At 52.2% G+C, this 18,176-nt stretch overlaps 1 protein-coding gene across 1 annotated transcript in view; it reads right to left on the minus strand.

The window, feature by feature from the left end:
* Positions 1-2,397: 2,397 nt before the first annotated feature.
* abl1 (c-abl oncogene 1, non-receptor tyrosine kinase) overlaps positions 2,398-18,176 on the minus strand; it is a 139,684-nt gene continuing 123,905 nt past the window's right edge. The window contains exons 6-11 of the mRNA XM_070863588.1: positions 18,087-18,172; positions 16,163-16,347; positions 13,351-13,503; positions 11,331-11,420; positions 7,735-7,905; positions 2,398-4,832 (exon numbers count right to left, since the gene is read on the minus strand). Coding sequence (XP_070719689.1) covers positions 3,103-4,832; positions 7,735-7,905; positions 11,331-11,420; positions 13,351-13,503; positions 16,163-16,347; positions 18,087-18,172 — 2,415 coding nt within the window. The 3' untranslated portion in view covers positions 2,398-3,102. The remainder of the gene's footprint in view (positions 4,833-7,734; positions 7,906-11,330; positions 11,421-13,350; positions 13,504-16,162; positions 16,348-18,086; positions 18,173-18,176) is intronic.

Raw genomic sequence — 18,176 nt, forward strand, 5'->3', positions numbered from 1 at the left:
TGAGGGAAGGAAGTTAAGGCAATGCTTAATAGAGCTAAAGTGTAAAGAATAAAACTTCACGTCTAAACCATCTTGATATTTCACATTGTGCTTCTACGGGTCACTTTTCCAAGCCCCCTAATGATTCAGAGTGAGAGGTGTCCAAGCTAATCACACACGTCAACAGTGTATTTAAGTGTCAGCCATCACAAAGGACCGGACTGCCCCATAAACAGTGCATAGTGTACATCTTAACAGCTTTATCACGGGCTGCTTCTGTGTGAATCCGTCAAATCAAAACACAGCCATTTCTCTCCCCCTCCCACCCACCCAAAATACACTCCATGAACCGCTAGCTCCTGCTGACATCAGGAATGTAGGCCGCCTTGATAGAAGGTCTCAGATCTAACCCAATTACTAAAATCGCTTATGGATTCTTCAGTTTTTACAGGCAAAGTTCTACAGTCAATCAGTAACATTCTAGCTGGTGAAAGTTACAGGCTAACGTGTTCCATTTGGTTCGAATGACCCGACTTACTTTGCACAAGTAAGTTTCGCGATTGGCAAATAACTTTTTAAACTGCTGGTGGCAATTTTAGTTGCAGAGAGAGAGAGAGAGAGAGAGAAAATCTTACTACTAATGAGAAATATTGCATTCAAGCCCTGTGAGTAGTTCTCAGTTTGGGCAAGACTGAGACACAAGAATATAAATATTGAACGATGGGACAGGTCCTCAAGTCTGCTTCAGTTAGGACAGTCAACGTCAGGTATAGTTCTCAGAACCAATTATTTTGACACTCTGATTAAAATATTTAACACCGCCAACTCACAATATTGCTGAATATCAGTAACATTAATTTGGCCGGGGATTTATAATCTTCATCCGAGATGAAAGCTTTGCTTATTTGTTTTCTTAAAGCTCACTTTAAGTTGATGTGACGGAATCATACCATTAGGTTAAGTAGAAAGGGCAGGCGTTTCCATTGAAAAAGACTTCTATAGGGCCATTCACCTCAGGACGTCCCAAAGCGCTTTGCGGCCAATTAAGTACTTTTTGGAGAGTAGTCACTGTTGTAATGTGGGAAACGTGGCAGCCAATTTGCGCACAGCAAGCTCCCACACACAGCAATGTGATAATGATCAGATAATCTGTTTCAGTGATGTTGATTGAGGGATAAATATTGGACAGGACACCAGGGTCAACTCCCCTGCTCTTCTTTGAAATAGTGCCATGGGATCTTTAACATCCACCTGAGGGGGCAGACAGGGCCTTAGTTTAACATCTCATCCAAAAGACGGCATCTCCGACAGTGCAGCGCTCCCTTTACAAATGTACAGGGTATTGGTGAGGCCACACCCGGAGTACTGCGTATAGTTTTGGTCTCCGTATTTAAGGAAGGATATACTTGCATGGAGGCTGTTCAGAGAAGGTTCACTAGGTTGATTCCAGAGATGAGGGGGTTAACTTATGAGAATTGGTTGAGTAGGTTGGGCCTATGCACATTGGAGTTCAGAAGAATGAGAAGTGATCTTATTGAAACGATTAAGATTATGAGGGGGCTCGACAAGGTGGATGTTGAGAAGATATTTCCACTCATAGGGGAAACTAAAACTAGGGGACATAGTCTCAGAGTAAGGGGCCACCCATTTAAAACTGAGAAGAGGAAAAATTTCTTCTCTCAGAGGTTGTGGAATTCGCTGCCTCAGAGAGCTGTGGTAGCCGGGACATTGAATAAATTTAAGACAGCTTCTTAAGTGATAAGGAATTAAGGGGTTATGGGGAGCGGGACCTGAGTCCATGATCGGATCAGCCATGATCATATTAAATGGCGGAGCAGGCTCGAGGGGCCGTATGGCCCACTCCTGCTCCTATTTCTTATGTTCTTAATGGGAAGGTGGATTTAAGCTTTGTAACGCGGCCTCCCCGAGTCTCGAGGCAGCTGTGGGACCACGGATGCAGAAACCTGGGTCAGAGCACTCTGACAGCTGATGATACCTCCTGCTACAACTGATGGGATGGAGGAGCAAGATTAATGTTGGACGTGGGGTGGAGAAACGAAGATAAACAAAGATATTGCGGACGGCAATATCTGGTTAAATTGCTAAAACCTTCTTGTTGCAGAGCATGTCTGAGCGCGTGAAGTGCCACTGAGTTGAGCTGGACCCCCCGCTGGACATCCCGCTCCCCCCCCGCCCCATGTGCTTGGAACATGGAGCGCCAACACAACCTGAGCCCACGTAGCTGGGAGCGTGGTCAGTGCAGCTCCCTACGTCTGCACCCACAAACCCGCTTCGGGTCGCCAAACCTCCGGGAACAAAAGATTCATCTGCTGCGAGCGGCTCCGGGAGCACAATAGCGGGGGCGTTCAAAAATAAAAATGGTGCATTTTTATTGTTTGAGATGGGGGGGGGGGGGGGGGGGGGGGGGAAAGAGGGCGTATTTTGGAGTGGGACTGAAGCCGTTGAGGGAGAAAGGAGTAGAAGGGTCTGCCGATGGGGTGAGACAACGGGGGTGCGGGAGGAGGATGGCACGGACCCCTTCGGCCTGTCTCCGTGCTGTAAAATTTAAAGTATGAAAGAAAAAGAAAAGACTTGCATTTCTATAGCGCCTTTCACGACGTCCAAAGTGCTTTACAGCCAATGAAGTATTTTTTTGTTTTGAAGTGTAGTCACTGTTGTAATGTGGGAAACGCGGCAGCCAATTTGCGCACAGCAAGCTCCCACACACAGCAATGTGATAATGACCAGATCATCTGTTTTTACGATGTTGATTGAGGGATAAATATTGGCCAGGACACCGGGGGCGGGGACGCGGGGGGGAGGGGAGGACACCGGGAGAACTCCCCCCCCCACCCCCCCCCCTCCACCCTTTGCTGTAACAACAAAGCCCGACGAGAGGTCGAACTGAAGCAGACGTGGGGAGTTTACAGGGCTACCGAGCAACGGACGGCCATGTTTGCATGCACAGCCCTTGGGCCGTCAGTCGAATTCAAGTCCTTCTCCTGATTCTGTCACACTGTTACGGAGTCTGGGAGCAGCGATTTGTGTGTGTGTGTGTGTGTGTGTGTGACAATGAGTGAGTGGGCGTCTGTCTTTCCCCATCACCCACCCCCTGAGCCTCTGCTACCTTTGGACGATGTCACTGATTTCCTTGAGGGACGAGAGGAGTTTGGTGAAGTCCTGGCTGGCCGAGCAGATCTGCAGCTGCCGCAGGTTGCTCTCCAGCTTGTTGATGGCCTCCCTGAAGGCAAACTTGTTGCGCATCTGCTGGATGCAGTCCACGTAGCTGACGCAGAAGGTGTAGAGGTTCTTGGCGGCCTCCAGCACGGCACTGTGGCTGGTCGTCTGCTCACAGTTCTTGCCGATGGCCACCCGCAGTGCCTCCGTGCTCTGCAGCACCGTGTCCCGGGTGATGCTGGCGCTGGCCAACCTCTCGGGCTGCAGCCGGGTCTTGCGCAGGGAGACGCGGGTGGAGATGAGGGGGATGAAGGCGGCGGCGTTGGCCGAGAGCGGGGGCTGCTCGGCGCTGGGGGAGGGCACGGGCCCGGTCGAGGCCTTGGCAGGCTGCGGCCTGGGAGCCGAGTGGAGGAGGGGGAGGAGGGCCGGCCGTTTCAGCGCCTCCCCCGGCGGCCCGACCCTCGCGGCCTCGGGCGCGGCGGCGTCGGGGCCCAGCTTGGGCTTGACGCCCGGCGCCATCTCGCCGGCGGCCTCGTGGCCCGGGCTCCGCGGCGGCCTGACGGCTTTGGTGCCCGGCGTCGCCGGTGACAGGGGAGGAGGGGGTGGGGGAGGCGGCGGGGGAGCCTGTTTGGACTTCTGTAGCTTGCCCCGGTCCCTGACGGGGGCCGACAGCAGCTGGTCGGGGGCGTGCCTGGAGCGCCGAGGCCTGGGGTCGTCGCCGGGGGGCAGCCTGACCCCTCCCGGGACGGGCGCGGCGCACGGCTTCAGCGCGGCGGCGACTGGCGTGGCGTGCTCCTGTTGTTGGGGGGCGCAGCTTAAGGCACAAATCTTGCCGCCCTCCTCCCGGTCTCGGAGGCCGCCGGACACCGGGTGCCGGCGGACGAGCTTGGGCGTGGAGGCGGGCGGGCTGGAGCCGGGACTGGTCTCCAGGTTGTTGAAAACCTCGTCGCTCGGCTCGTCGGTCTTTTTGGGCAGGCGGGGAGGGGCGGTCAGGCAGCCCCGGGGCGGCCCGTCCGCTTTGGTCTCGTTGGTCCGCTTTCGGGGCAGGGCCGGCTTCTCGCCGCGGTCAGCGGCCGCCTCGGACTGCTTCCCCGCCGACTGCAGGTCCCGCGGGAGGGTGAGTGCCTTCCGCTCCGTCTCCCGGCCCCCCGGCGCCATGGATGAGGCCGAGCAAGATCTCATGAAGCGCTTGGAGTTCGAGACGGGCTCCTCCTCGCCGCCCGCCGCCTTGCCCGCGGCGCCCGGCTTCTTCAGGTGCGGGGCGAAGAAGCCGGCTGTCCCCAAGAAGCTACCGTTGGCCACCCCTCCCGCCCCGCTGTTGGAGCCCGGCGGCCCGGCGCTGAACGAGTGCTGAAATTTGGCCGGGTCGATGGGGTCGAGAGGCGCCACGCTGTTGGCAAAGGCCCCGTTGTTCGTCTCCCTGGCAGCCACAGCGAGGTCCTCCGCTGCCTCTCCCTTCCTCTCCGCGTGGCCGTCCATGTCGCGGAACGAGCTGCTGCGTTTGGGAGGCGTGGGCGCTGTCTTCTTCTTCTTTTTGATGAAGGAGCTGAAGATCGAGCTGGACTTGCCTTTCTCTTTGGTGAAGGACTGCAAACGCTCGTCGTCCAAGTTGCCGTCCGGGTCTCTGTCCTTGCGGGGCAGCATCGGAGAAATGGCCATCTCGTGGTCCCCGGAATCTGCAGAGAGAGAGAGAGGCAGACGTCAACACCCTCACCTCCTGTCCGGCACTCGACTGGATTTACTCAGGGACTCTGGGCAAACAAACATTATCCTTACTGTCCAAACAAGGGGTCACACCGACTTTAGCAATTGTTGCCCGGCGAGTGTCACCCATCTGTCTTGTCGTGGGGGGAAACAGCAAGAGGCAGGTCTGTGCTCGGGTGTGTGGGGGGGGAGGGGGTCGGGTGTGTGTGTGTGCGTGTGTGTGTGTGTGTATACGGGTTGGTGCGTGTGTGTGTGTGTGTATACGGGTTGGTGTGTGTGAAGGTTGGTGGGCGGGTGTGTGTGTGTGAAGGTTGGTGCGTGTGTGTGTGTGTACGGGTTGGTGTGTGTGAAGGTTGGTGGGTGCGTGTGTGTGTGTGTGTATATGGGTTGGTGTGTGTGAAGGTTGGTGTGTGTGTGTGTGTATATGGGTTGGTGTGTGTGAAGGTTGGTGGGTGTGTGTGTGTGTGTGAAGGTCGGTGCGTGTGCGTGTGTGTGTATACGGGTGTGTGTGTGTATACGGGTTGGTGTGTGTGAAGGTTGGTGTGTGTGTGTGTGTGTGTGTGTGTGTGTATACGGGTTGGTGTGTGTGAAGGTTGGTGGGTGCGTGTGTGTGTGTGTGTGTGTATACGGGTTGGTGTGTGTGAAGGTTGGTGGGTGCGTGTGTGTGTGTGTGTGTGTGTGTATACGGGTTGGTGTGTGTGAAGGTTGGTGTGTGTGTGTGTATATGGGTTGGTGTGTGTGAAGGTTGGTGGGTGTGTGTGTGTGTGTGTGTGTGTATACGGGTTGGTGTGTGTGAAGGTTGGTGGGTGCGTGTGTGTGTGTGTGTGTGTGTGTATACGGGTTGGTGTGTGTGAAGGTTGGTGTGTGTGTGTGTATATGGGTTGGTGTGTGTGAAGGTTGGTGGGTGTGTGTGTGTGTGTATACGGGTGTGTGTGTGTGTATACGGGTTGGTGTGTGTGTGAAGGTTGGTGGGTGCGTGTGTGTGTGGGGGCAGGGCAGAGGCAGGTCTGTGCTGCGGGGGGGGGGTGGCAGGGGAGGGGGATCTAGGTTCAGATCCTGCTCAGACCGATGCGCTGAAGGGTCATGTGTGAAATTAGTTTGGATCTGTCAATCCAGTAGCGAGTGGGCGTGGGCCTAGGACACGGGATTACCCTCACACAGCACCAGATTGTACAGTACTAGGTGCCTGTTTCACAGAGAGGCCATAGGATGGCCGGTTTAGGCAATGGTGGGAAACAGCATGGATTTGGTGAAGTAGGAGGAGTCTGCTGGGGCTTGGGGCTGAAGCAAGTTGTTCGTGGCACAGTCCGGGGAGCTTTATCGAGCTGTGTGTATTGCGGAAAGAGTTCTGTTCCCCAGGACTGACAGCTCCCTTCACTCTGATCAGCGCAAAAGGGCAGAAAAATAACACAACACAACACAAGTTATTTTGAACTGTTACACAGTGCATACACCGCTCAGTATTCAGCCCCCAGGGATCTTATTAATGATGCTGTGCAATGCAACTCACTTTTTAAGACAGCGGTAATAAAAAATTAAAAATTTTTATGCTGTTTTCAAGAGATGTGTAGTTTAACTTGCAAATGAAGGTGAATTCTGCTCCCTATGTGTTGATAGGGCGAGGTGACATATCGGGTGGGAGGAGGCTCGCGTGCAGCATGGACTGTTTCTGCCCTGTCAGACTTAGACAAGAACGACTTTCAGGGTCGGTGAGCGTTGAGATTTGCGCAGTTCACTGGGCAGGGAAAGCGCTATCACACCAGCAAAGCAATCAAGTTTAATTATCAGTTTGCAAGCCACAAAGCGTGGCACACAAATAGACAGAGCTGGCCTCTGAAAATTGACACTAGGCATCGCAGGTGCTCCTCATGTAGGGACCAGCCATCCCCTCGTACGTTGGAGGGATTAACTGCTCTCGCACTGAAGCCGTTGAGGGAAAAAGGAGAAGGGTCGGCTGATGGGGTGTGGGATGGGGGTGGGAGGAGGTCGTTCCAGCTGGAGAATGATACCTGCGGAACCATACCCCGGCATGGTCTGACACCTGCAGGAGATCCTTTTAGTAATAATCTGGTGGCTGTACCGTCAGAATGTGGTCCTTTCTAATAGGAGGCGCTTGTTGTAAATGTTATCTTTGACTGGCCTGTCTCCTGTGCTGTAAAACTCAGGGGTGGAAATTCCTGTTATAACGCGGTCCGTTAGCACCAGTGCCAGGCGGCTAACGCGTGGCAGAGGCCCACCATTGGCGGTAAGCAATATCCACAGCTCTTTGGTGGAGGTGCCAAGAGCGAACATTGCGCCGTCTCATGCCACCCCCGCTTGGCGATGGCATCCAGCGGGCAACGCCCCCGTGGCGCCGTTCCCGCGATATTCGGGTGTGCGCGGACACCTAACGGCAAGGCGTCCATACTGACTGGGAAATAGTGGAGGGGAACATTGTGGTGCGTGGGCGTATTCGTCCAGAGATCAAGGCAAGTTATTATCTTTCGTTATTTCTGCCCGTTTCATTAGCTGTAACAGTGGGGAAGTTTGTGTGTGTGGGGCGGAGAAGTTTGAGGTTTTTTTTGTCTCTTCCCGTTTTTCCACCTAGCATGACGGCAGCCGTTTGTTGCGATATTCGGTCGGCCCCCTGAGCTCCTGCCCCGTGGGTGAGTGCGGAACGGCACTTTATAAGTGCTGCTCTCTCATCTTTGGGCGTATATGAACTGAATTTTTGCAGTTTGAGGCTGCACCCGACTCCCAATGCTAAAATCAGCTCTCAAGTGGTGAGACCACCTCGGGAACGGCCAGATCCAATTTCCACCCCTCAATGTCAAGAGTGATTTTGTTGAGCGGAGTGTGTAATTCCCGCGCTCCCGCGTGCATCGCCACACGTACCGTGTTCGCCGGCCACTTTGAATATCGAGAGGGTGGCCTCCGGGACCTCGCTCTGCTCCTTGTTCTCGGTCGTCCTGCGGAGGGTGCGTGTTTTGGTCGGCAGTTCCGGTGCCTGGGGCTTGTTGCTGCTGCAGCATTTCCCGCCTTTCTTCCCCAGTTCTTTCTCGACCTCTGAAAAGCACGCGAGGAAAGGTCAGCGTGGCATTTCTGGACTGTTTCAAATCAGCACGTGGTCAAATTTCTGTGTAAATCGCGATAGGGCTTCCGCGAGTTAACACAGGAGGGGGACGATTGGGATAACTGCTCACACTATCAGCCAGTCTCCAAACTTTACACAGGCACTCAAACAATTTAAGCTACTTCGGGGCGGATTTTCCGGTCCTTTGTGTTCGGTTTTTTTTTGCCCCGGAGCGACAGCAATAGCGGTGGTGAGGTGTTCTGGGCGGGCGATCATCCTCCAGTGCCCCCCCCCCGGGGGTTTTGGGGGCCAGTTTTGAGGCTGAGCGGAGCAGCACCGCCCGGAAGAGCTGTGCCAATGTGCAACACCCCTGGTTGCAACCCCACCTCAATTTTTGACTCTCGCCCAACCCGTCCGCCCCGCAGTGAACGCCTGGGAACCTATACCGGCGGCAGAGAGGTAGGAAATGCCGTCCTAATGGAAGAGTGATTGTTTGTTTTTTATTTTCATTATTTTTGTGGTTTATGTTGTGGTGGCACGGGCAATGTTTTGGGAATGTTTGTGTGTGATTTTCTTTTTCTCCCCAGCGCTCCCGGCCTGGTTCTTTAGCTCGGGAGTTTCCCATGCTAACGCCCCAAGAGAGAGGTGTACAACGCCTCCCTTAGCGCTGCGTCCCCTGACTCAGGGCCCAGCCGCCCAATTTTGCTGACTGAGGCGCAAACTGTTCCCGGGCGCACACTTTACCGCCCCACCGCCATTACCGCCCAGAAATCAGTAAAGCCCAAAATCCAGGCCGTTATGTTTAACAATCGACTGATCCATAAAATGTGAAACACCTGCACCATGTAATTGTTTATGACTGGCAGATTAATGTAACTTTGCCCACAAAACTAACTGAGCTTACAATGAAAAGAATGCTTTGGCCACAAAAACATCTAGCTGTACATTGAGCACTTGGTACTGTAAATAAATACTGACACACTCCCAGGGTCCCCCTGTCAACACTGACACACTCCCGGGGTCCCCCTGTCAACACTGACACACTCCCGGGGTCCCCCTGTAAATACTGACACACTCCCGGGGTCCCCCTGTCAACACTGACACACTCCCGGGGTCCCCCTGTAAATACTGACACACTCCCGGGGTCCCCCTGTAAATACTGACACAGTCCCGGAATCCCCCTGTAAATACTGATACACTCCCGGGGTCCACCTGTCAACACTGACACACTCCTGGGGTCCCCCTGTAAATACTGACACACGCCCGGGGTCCCCCTGTAAATACTGACACACTCCCGGGGTCCCCCTGTAAATACTGACACACTCCCGGGGTCCCCCTGTAAATACTGACACACTCCCGGAATCCCCCTGTCAACACTGACACACTCCCGGGATCCCCCTGTCAACACTGACACACTCCCAGGGTCCCCCTGTCAATACTGACACACTCCCGGGGTCCCCCTGTCAACACTGATACACTCCCGGGGTCCCCCTGTAAATACTGACACACTCCCGGGGATCCCTTGTAAATACTGACACACTCCCGGGTCCCCCTGTAAATACTGATACACTCCCGGGGTCCCCCTGTCAACACTGACACACTCCCGGGGTCCCCCTGTCAACACTGACACACTCCCGGGGACACCCTGTCAACACTGACACACTCCCAGGGTCCCCCTGTCAATACTGACACACTCCCGGGGTCCCCCTGTAAATACTGATACACTCCCGGGGTCCCCCTGTCAACACTGACACACTCCCGGGGACACCCTGTCAACACTGACACACTCCCAGGGTCCCCCTGTCAATACTGACACACTCCCAGGGACCCCCTGTAAATACTGACACACTCCCGGGGATCCCTTGTAAATACTGACACACCCCCAGTGACTCCCTGTAAATACTCTCACAACCCCATTCCCTGTAAATACTGACACACTCCCAGGGACCCCCTGTAAATACTAAAATACTGGCACACTCCCGGGGAACCCCCTGTAAATACTGACACACTCCCGGGGACCCCCTGTAAATACTGACACATCCTCGGGGACCCCCTGTAAATACCGACACACTCCCGGGGACACACTGTAAATACTGACACACCCCCAGGGACCCCCTATAAATACCGACACACACCCATGCTCTCCCTGCAAAAATTGCCATATTCCTGTGGTCCAACTGCAAATATCGACACTGTAATATATTTGCTTCATGGGTTCTTTGCTTAAGAATTCATATCAACAATTGCCATTAAGAACTAATTGGTCTATTAACAAAGGTTTAACAAGCACACTACACATTACCGGTTCATCCACCAGGCTCATAACTGCAAACCTCATCATGAATGACCTAGACTCAACTGGCTGGGGTTTTATTGAGTCTTGTGAACATCACGTGACTGGCTAAGCCACTCACAATGCATCATCCCTACAAACCTGTGAGCATGTTCTAAGGTGCATACATTACAGACACATTCTCTGAGGCTCCTCCAGAAAACTGACATAGAAACATAGAAAATAGGTGCAGGAGCAGGCCATTCGGCCCTTCGAGCCTGCACCACCATTCAATAAGATCATGGCTGATCATTCACCTCAGTACCCCTTTCCTGCTTTCTCTCCATACCCCTTGATCCCTTTAGCTGGAAGGCCACATCTAACTCCCTCTTGAATATATCCAATGAACTGGCATCAACAACTCTCTGCGGTAGAGAATTCCACAGGTTAACAACTCTCTGAGTGAAGAAGTTTCTCCTCATCTCAGACCTAAATGGCATATCCCTTATCTTTAAACTAAGTCCCCTGGTTCTGGACTTCCTAACATCGGGAACATTCTTCCTGCATCTAACCTGTCCAGTCCCGTCAGAATTTTATATGTTTCTATGAGATTTCTTCTCATCCTTCTAAACTCCAGTGAATACAGGCCCAGTCGATCCAGTCTCTCCTCATATGTCAGTCCTGCCATCCCGGGAATCAGTCTGATGAACCTTTGCTGCACTCCCTCAATAGCAAGAACGTCCTTCCTCAGAATAGGAGACCAAAACTGAACACAATATTCCAGGTGAGGCCTCACTAAGGTCCTGTACAACTGCAGTAAGACCTCCCTGCTCCTATACTCAAATCCCCGAGCTATGAAGGCCAACACACCATGAACACACTCCCGTTAACCACCGTAAATACTGACCATGGACTCCTTGTCCTCATTTCTGAAAGTCTGTCATACACAAAGTAAAACCATGCTTTCATTGAAGATAGACGTGATTTATTAGTTTGCAGCAGGGAAATAAAGTGCCAGTGAGTTTGTAAATATAGAAAATAAAGTGTGGAATGTTTGCTGTGGTGAATCGCCTCGGAGGGACTGAGTGCAGCTAACCCTGTGTGCCCCTCACGTACCCCACATTGTCCCACGTCACGAACACTCACCTTCTGATATGCTGGACTCCTGAAACATCGTATCGAATGCGCGATGGATGTCGGCAAATGACGGCCGGTCCCCTGGATTCCACTTCCAGCCTAGAGACGAGCATCGTGATTAGAGGTTTCTGTACAGAGTTAAAACTTTCTCGTCCAACGCAACGACGTGGCAGATTCTCAGCGTCAACCCATTGACTGATTTCACGAGGAAAGCAAACAGGCTTCCTCCGTTCCTGCTGTGGCTCAATGGGTAGCACTCTCTCGCCTCCGACTCAGAGTTCAAGTACCACGCCATAGACTTGAGCATAAAAAAGATACAGGCTGACAATTCAGGGCAGTACTGAGTGAGTGCCGCACTGTCGCAGAGCAGTACTGAGGGAGCGCTGCACTGTCGGAGGGGCAGTACTGAGGGAGTGCCACACTGTCGGAGAGCAGTACTGAGGGAGTGCCGCACTGTCGGAGAGCAGTACTGAGGGAGTGCCGCACTGTCAGAGAGGCAGTACTGAGGGAGTGCCGCACTGTCAGAGGGGCAGTACTGAGGGAGCGCTGCACTGTCGGAGGGGCAGTACTGAGGGAGTGCCGCACTGTCAGAGGGCAGTACTGAGGGAGCACTGCACTGTCGGAGGGGCAGTACTGAGGGAGTGCCGCACTGTCGGAGGGACAGTACTGAGGGAGTGCAGCACTGTCGGAGGGGCAGTACTGAGGGAGTGCCGCACCGTCGGAGGAGCAGTACTGATGGAGTGCCGCACTGTCGGAGGGGTAGTATTGAGGGAGCGCTGCACTGTCGGAGGAGCAGTACTGAGGGAGTGTTGCACTGTCAGAGGGCAGTACTGAGGGAGCGCTGCACTGAGGGAAGGGCAGTACTGAGGGAGCGCTGCACTGAGGGAGGGGCAGTACTGAGGAAGCGCCGCACTGTCGGAGGGGCAGTACTGAGGGAGTTCCGCACTGTCGGAGGGGCAATACTGAGGTAGTGCTGCACTGTCACAGGGGTAGTACTGAGGGAATGCCGCACTGTCGGAGGGTGTCGACTTTCAGATGAGATGTTAAACCGAGGCCCTGTCTGCCCTCTCAGCTGGACATAAAAGATCCCACGGCACTATTTCGAAGAAGAGCAGGGGAGTTATCCCCGGTGTCCTGGGGCCAATATTGATCTCTCAATCAACATAACAAAAACAGATTATCTGGGTCATCATCACATTGCTGTTTGTGGGAGCTTGCTGTGCGCAAATTGGCTGCCACAAACAACAGTGACTACATTTCAAAAAGTACTTCAAAGAACATAAGAATTAGGAGCAGGAGTAGGCCATTCTGCCCCTCGAGCCTGCTCTGCCATTCACTAAGATCGTGGCTGATCTTCTACCTTAACTCCATCTTCCCGCACTATCCCCATAAACTTGATTCCCTTAATATCGAAAAGTCTATCAATCTCTGTCTTGAATATACTCAACAACTGAGCCTCCACAGCCCTCTGGGGTAGAGAATCCCAAAGATTTACCACCCTCTGAGTGAAGAAGTTTCTCCTCATCTCAGTCCTAAATGGCTGTCCCTGATTCTGAGACTGTGACCCCTGGTTCTAGACTCCCCCAGCCAGAGGAAGCATCCTCCCTGCATCTACCCTGTCAGAATTTTGTATGTTTCAATGAGATCACCTCTCATTCTTCTAAACTCTAGAGAATATAGGCCTAGTCTACTCAATCTCTCCTCATAGGACAATCCCCCCATCCCAGGAATCAGTCTGGTGAGCCTTCATTGCATTCCCCCCAAGGCAAGTATATCCTTTCTTAGGTAAGGAGACCAAAACTGCACACAATACTCTAGGTGCGGTCTCACCAGCTCCCTATATAATTGTAGTAAGACGTAATGAACGCAGGGATTCATAACGGGAAAAGTTGACTAGGAAATTATGGCAGCCGTAAGATTATTGACATATGGTGCACGATGTGCCACGGAATTAACTCCTGGTGTACTCACACGCTCGCATTAACTCCTGGTGTACTCACACGCTCGCATTAACTCCTGGTGTACTCACACGCTCGCATTAACTCGTAGACTTTCTCTGGACAACCCTCTGGCCGTTCCATCCTGTAATCCTTTTCCAACAGGTCATAAACTTGGGAAAGGTCGATTCCAGGGTACGGCGACATGCCGTATGTCGCAATCTCCCACAGGAGAACACCAAACGCTACAGGGAAATGAAACATCGCGTTCCATTAGTTCAGGTGTACAACACGGAAAGGGATCAATCCCTTTGCAGTAGTTCTATAACGTGTGCAGTAGCAGTACAACGATATACCATTAATCCCATTGTGAACACAATCACTAAGGAGGTGATTCTTAGTAAGATAATGGGACTAAAGGCAGATAAATCCCCTGGACCTGATGGCTTGCATCCTGGGGTCTTAAGAGAAGTAGCGGCAGGGATAGTGGATGCATTGGTTGTAATTTACCAAAATTCCCTGGATTCTGGGGAGGTCCCAGCAGATTAGAAAACTGCAAATGTAATGCCCTTATTTAAAAAAGGAGGCAGACAAAAAGCAGGAAACTATAGACCAGTTAGCCTAACATCTGTGGTTGGGAAAATGTTGGAGTCCATTATTAAAGACACAGTAGCAGGACATTTGGAAAAGCAAAATTCGGTCAGGCAGAGTCAGCATGGATTTATGAAGGGGAAGTCATGTTTGACAAATTTGCTGAAGTTCTTTGAAGATGTAACAAACAGGGTGGATAAAGGGGAGCCAGTGGATGTGGTGTATTTGGACTTCCAGAAGGCATTTGACAAGGTGCCACAAAAAAGGTTACTGCACAAGATAAAAGTTCACGGGGTTGGGGGTAATATATTAGCATGGATAGAGGATTGGCTAACTAACAGAAAACAGAGAGTCGGATAAATGGTTCATTCTCTTGGAAGAAGGGACTGAGTGTAACGTAGCCAAGTTTGCTGACGATACAAAGATGGGAGGAAAAGCAATGTGTGAGGAGGACACAAAAAATCTACAAAAGGACATAGACAGGCTAAGTAAGTGGGCAAAAATTTGGCAGATGGAATATAATGTTGGAAAGTGTGAGGTCATGCACTTTGGCAGAAAAAAAATCAAAGAGCAAGTTATTATTTAAATGGAGTAAGATTGCAAAGTGCCGCAGTACAGCGGGACCTGGGGGTACTTGTGCATGAAACACAAAAGGATAGTAGGTAGGTACAGCAAGTGATCAGGAAGGCCAATGGTATCTTGGCCTTTATTGCAAAGGGGATGGAGCATAAAAGCAGGGAAATCTTGCTACAGTTATACAGGGTATTGGTGAGGCCACACCTGGAATACTGCGTGCAGTTTTGGTTTCCATATTTACGAAAGGATATACTAGCTTTGGAGGCAGTTCAGAGAAGGTTCACTAGGTTGATTCCGGGGATGAGGGGGTTGACTTATGAGGAAAGGTTGAGTAGGTTGGGCCTCTACTCATTGGAATTCAGAAGAATGAGAGGTGATCTTATCGAAACATATAAGATTATGAGGGGGCTTGACAAGGTGGATGCAGAGAGGATGTTTCCACTGATGGGGAAGACTAGAACTAGAGGGCATAATCTTAGAATAAGGGGCCACCCATTTAAAACAGAGACGAGGAGAAATTTCTTCTCGCAGAGGGTTGCTAATCTGTGGAATTTGCTGCCTCAGAGAGCTGTGGAAGCTGGGACATTGAATACATTTAAGGCAGAAATAGTGTTTCTTAAACGATAAGGGGTTATGGGGAGCGGGCGGGGAAGTGGACCTGAGTCCATGATCTTGTTAAATGGTGGAGCAGGCTCGAGGGGCCGTATGGCCTACTCCTGCTCCTATTTCTTATGTTCTTATGAGACACACTGGTCCCCTTCACACAACTGAGAGTCAGAAATGCTCACATTACTGAAGATATTCAAGATAAACGGCAGGCTGACATAATTTCACAGATGTTGAGGGAATGTTTGGTGTCTTCAGGACCCCTTACAGTTAAAACAACGGGGGAGATTGAGATATGGATATTCTTCAATGTCTTCCCCATTATTTCTGTCCAAAAAATCAAGAATTTGTATAGCACCTTTCATGACCTCAGGATGTCCCAAAGTGCTTCACAGCCAATTAAGTACTTTTTGGAGTGTAGTCACTGTTTTAGGAAACGCAGCAGCCAATTTGCACACAGCAAGCTCCCACAAACAGCAATCTGTTTTAGTGATGTTGATTGAGGGATAAATATTGGCCAGGACACCGAGGATAACTCCGCTGCTCTTCTTCGGAATAGTGCCATGGGATTTTTTTTACACCCGAAAGACGGCACCTCCGACAGTGCAGCGCTCCCTCAGCACTGCACTGGGAGTGTCAGCCTAGATTTTTGCGCTCAAGTCTCTGGAGTGGGACTTGGACCCACAACCTTCTGACTCAGAGGCGAGAGAGTGTGCTGCCCACTGAGCCCCTGCTGACACTCATCAATGAGTACTGGCGACACAGTCGTGGGGTGATGGGACAGGAGTGGGGGTTGGAGAATGACTTGAAGGATTAACTGAACAATCACTCGAGGCTAAACAACACCAACTGCTGTTAATTCAGCTTCCTGACATTGTTGGAACTGACCAACACTCCTGCAGACACCAACCGTAATTAAGTCATCAGAACTCAACGTTAGAATTACAAAACACAACGTAAATGGGAGGGGCGGCCCAAGCTAATTGGAAGTCTGCTTTCTGCCGAGCTGTCCTTTCCCAAACCAGAATTCATAATCCCAGATGGTCTGTCCCTCCTAAAGCACTTACACGCCACACAAGAATTTTAACAGTGCGAATTGTAAATATGCAGCTGGAGCAACTGTGTCCTCACCCCACACGTCGGATTTGATTGAGAATTTGTTGTAGGCCAGGCTCTCCGGAGCAGTCCATTTAATGGGAAACTTCGCTCCAGCGTGCGCAGTGTACGTGTCCCCCGTCATCAGCCGGCTGAGGCCAAAGTCAGCCACTTTAACCAAGTGGTTCTCCCCTACAAGGCAGTTCCTAGCGGCGAGGTCCCTAGGAAAAGGTACAGGGAAGAATTAGATCCCCAGGAAAAGGTACATCATCAAAAATCGAGGAAGACTTGCTCCCACTCTAAAAGTGAGTTCTCAGGTGACTGTACAGTCCAATGCGGGAATTAGTCTCTGTCACAGAGAGTGAAGAGCTTAGATTTGTCCAAGCCTGTGTTATTTCAAAGACTGTATATCGTGACATCATTATTTCCAGCCAGAATGGGGATGATTGGGTAATTCCCCCGTCAATCTGTGCTGCAGTGACTGGGGTTGATTTTAGGCACATCATTTGTTTTGTGTGACCTTTCTCCACTCACTGCATTCTGCTGGAGAAATAACCCTGCTGCAGTCGGGAGACTTTGCTGTAGTTTCGGTCAGGAGTTCTGTTTGCTGTACTTCGTGCGGACTCTTTTTAGATAGACTCTGCTGAGTAAATAGACTGTTTGCTGTAGTGCGTTGTTAAACAGACCCAGTTTCCAGTATAGACCGACCGACGAGAGCCCTGCCATAAATCTCGCCCCACCTCCGACTCGCTGGCCGACACACCGGCCTTTACAGTGCTGCTCACTGGCCGATACAGTGCCGCTCACTGGCCGATACAGTGCTGCTCACTGGCCGACACAGTGCTGCTCACTGGCCCACACAGTGCCGCTCACTGGCCTTCACAGTGCTGCTCACTGGTCTTCACAGTGCCGCTCACTGGCCCACACAGTGCTGCTCACCGGCCTTCACAGTGCTGCTCACTGGCCCACACAGTGCTGCTCACTGGCCTTCACAGTGCTGCTCACCGGCCTTCACAGTGCTGCTCACTGGCCCACACAGTGCTGCTCACTGGCCTTCACAGTGCTGCTCACCGGCCTTCACAGTGCCGCTCACTGGCCCACACAGTGCCGCTCACTGGCCTTCACAGTGCTGCTCACTGGCCCACACAGTGCTGCTCACTGGCCTTCAGTGCCGCTCACTGGCCTTCACAGTGCCGCTCACTGGCCTTCACAGTGCCGCTCACTGGCCTTCACAGTGCTGCTCACTGGCCGATACAGTGCTGCTCACTGGCCTTCACAGTGCTGCTCACTGGCCGATACAGTGCTGCTCACTGGCCTTCACAGTGCCGCTCACTGGCCGATACAGTGCCGCTCACTGGCCGACACAGTGCCGCTCACTGGCCGATACAGTGCCGCTCACTGGCCTTCACAGTGCTGCTCACTGGCCTTCACAGTGCTGCTCACTGGCCGATACAGTGCTGCTCACTGGCCTTCACAGTGCCGCTCACTGGCCGATACAGTGCCGCTCACTGGCCGACACAGTGCCGCTCACTGGCCTTCACAGTTCTGCTCACTGGCCTTCACAGTGCCGCTCACTGGCCTTCACAGTGCCGCTCACTGGCCGATACAGTGCCGCTCACTGGCCGACACAGTGCCGCTCACTGGCCGACACAGTGCCGCTCACTGGCCTTCACAGTGCCGCTCACTGGCCGACACAGTGCCGCTCACTGGCCGACACAGTGCTGCTCACTGGCCAACACAGTAGTGTCACTGCTCACTGTGTATTTTAAATCATTTACCAATAGCGGACATGGTATCAATCTAAAAATCCAGGCAAAAGTGTTCACGGCACAATCTCGAATGCTGTGCTCTATACCACAAGGAGTTTAAAAATAAGTTTGAAGCGTGACAATGCGCTGCAGCGAATCACAGTCCTGCGCGGTGAAATTAATCACACCCCGCTAAGATTCTCGGGCCCTACCTGTGAATGAAATTTTTCTTCTCCAAATACTCCATCGCAGAGGATATCTGAGTTGCCATGTATAGCAGTACAACAGCATTCACCTCCTCC

The sequence above is a fragment of the Pristiophorus japonicus genome, chromosome 20, assembly GCF_044704955.1.
Source record: "Pristiophorus japonicus isolate sPriJap1 chromosome 20, sPriJap1.hap1, whole genome shotgun sequence".
NCBI lineage: Eukaryota > Metazoa > Chordata > Chondrichthyes > Pristiophoridae > Pristiophorus > Pristiophorus japonicus.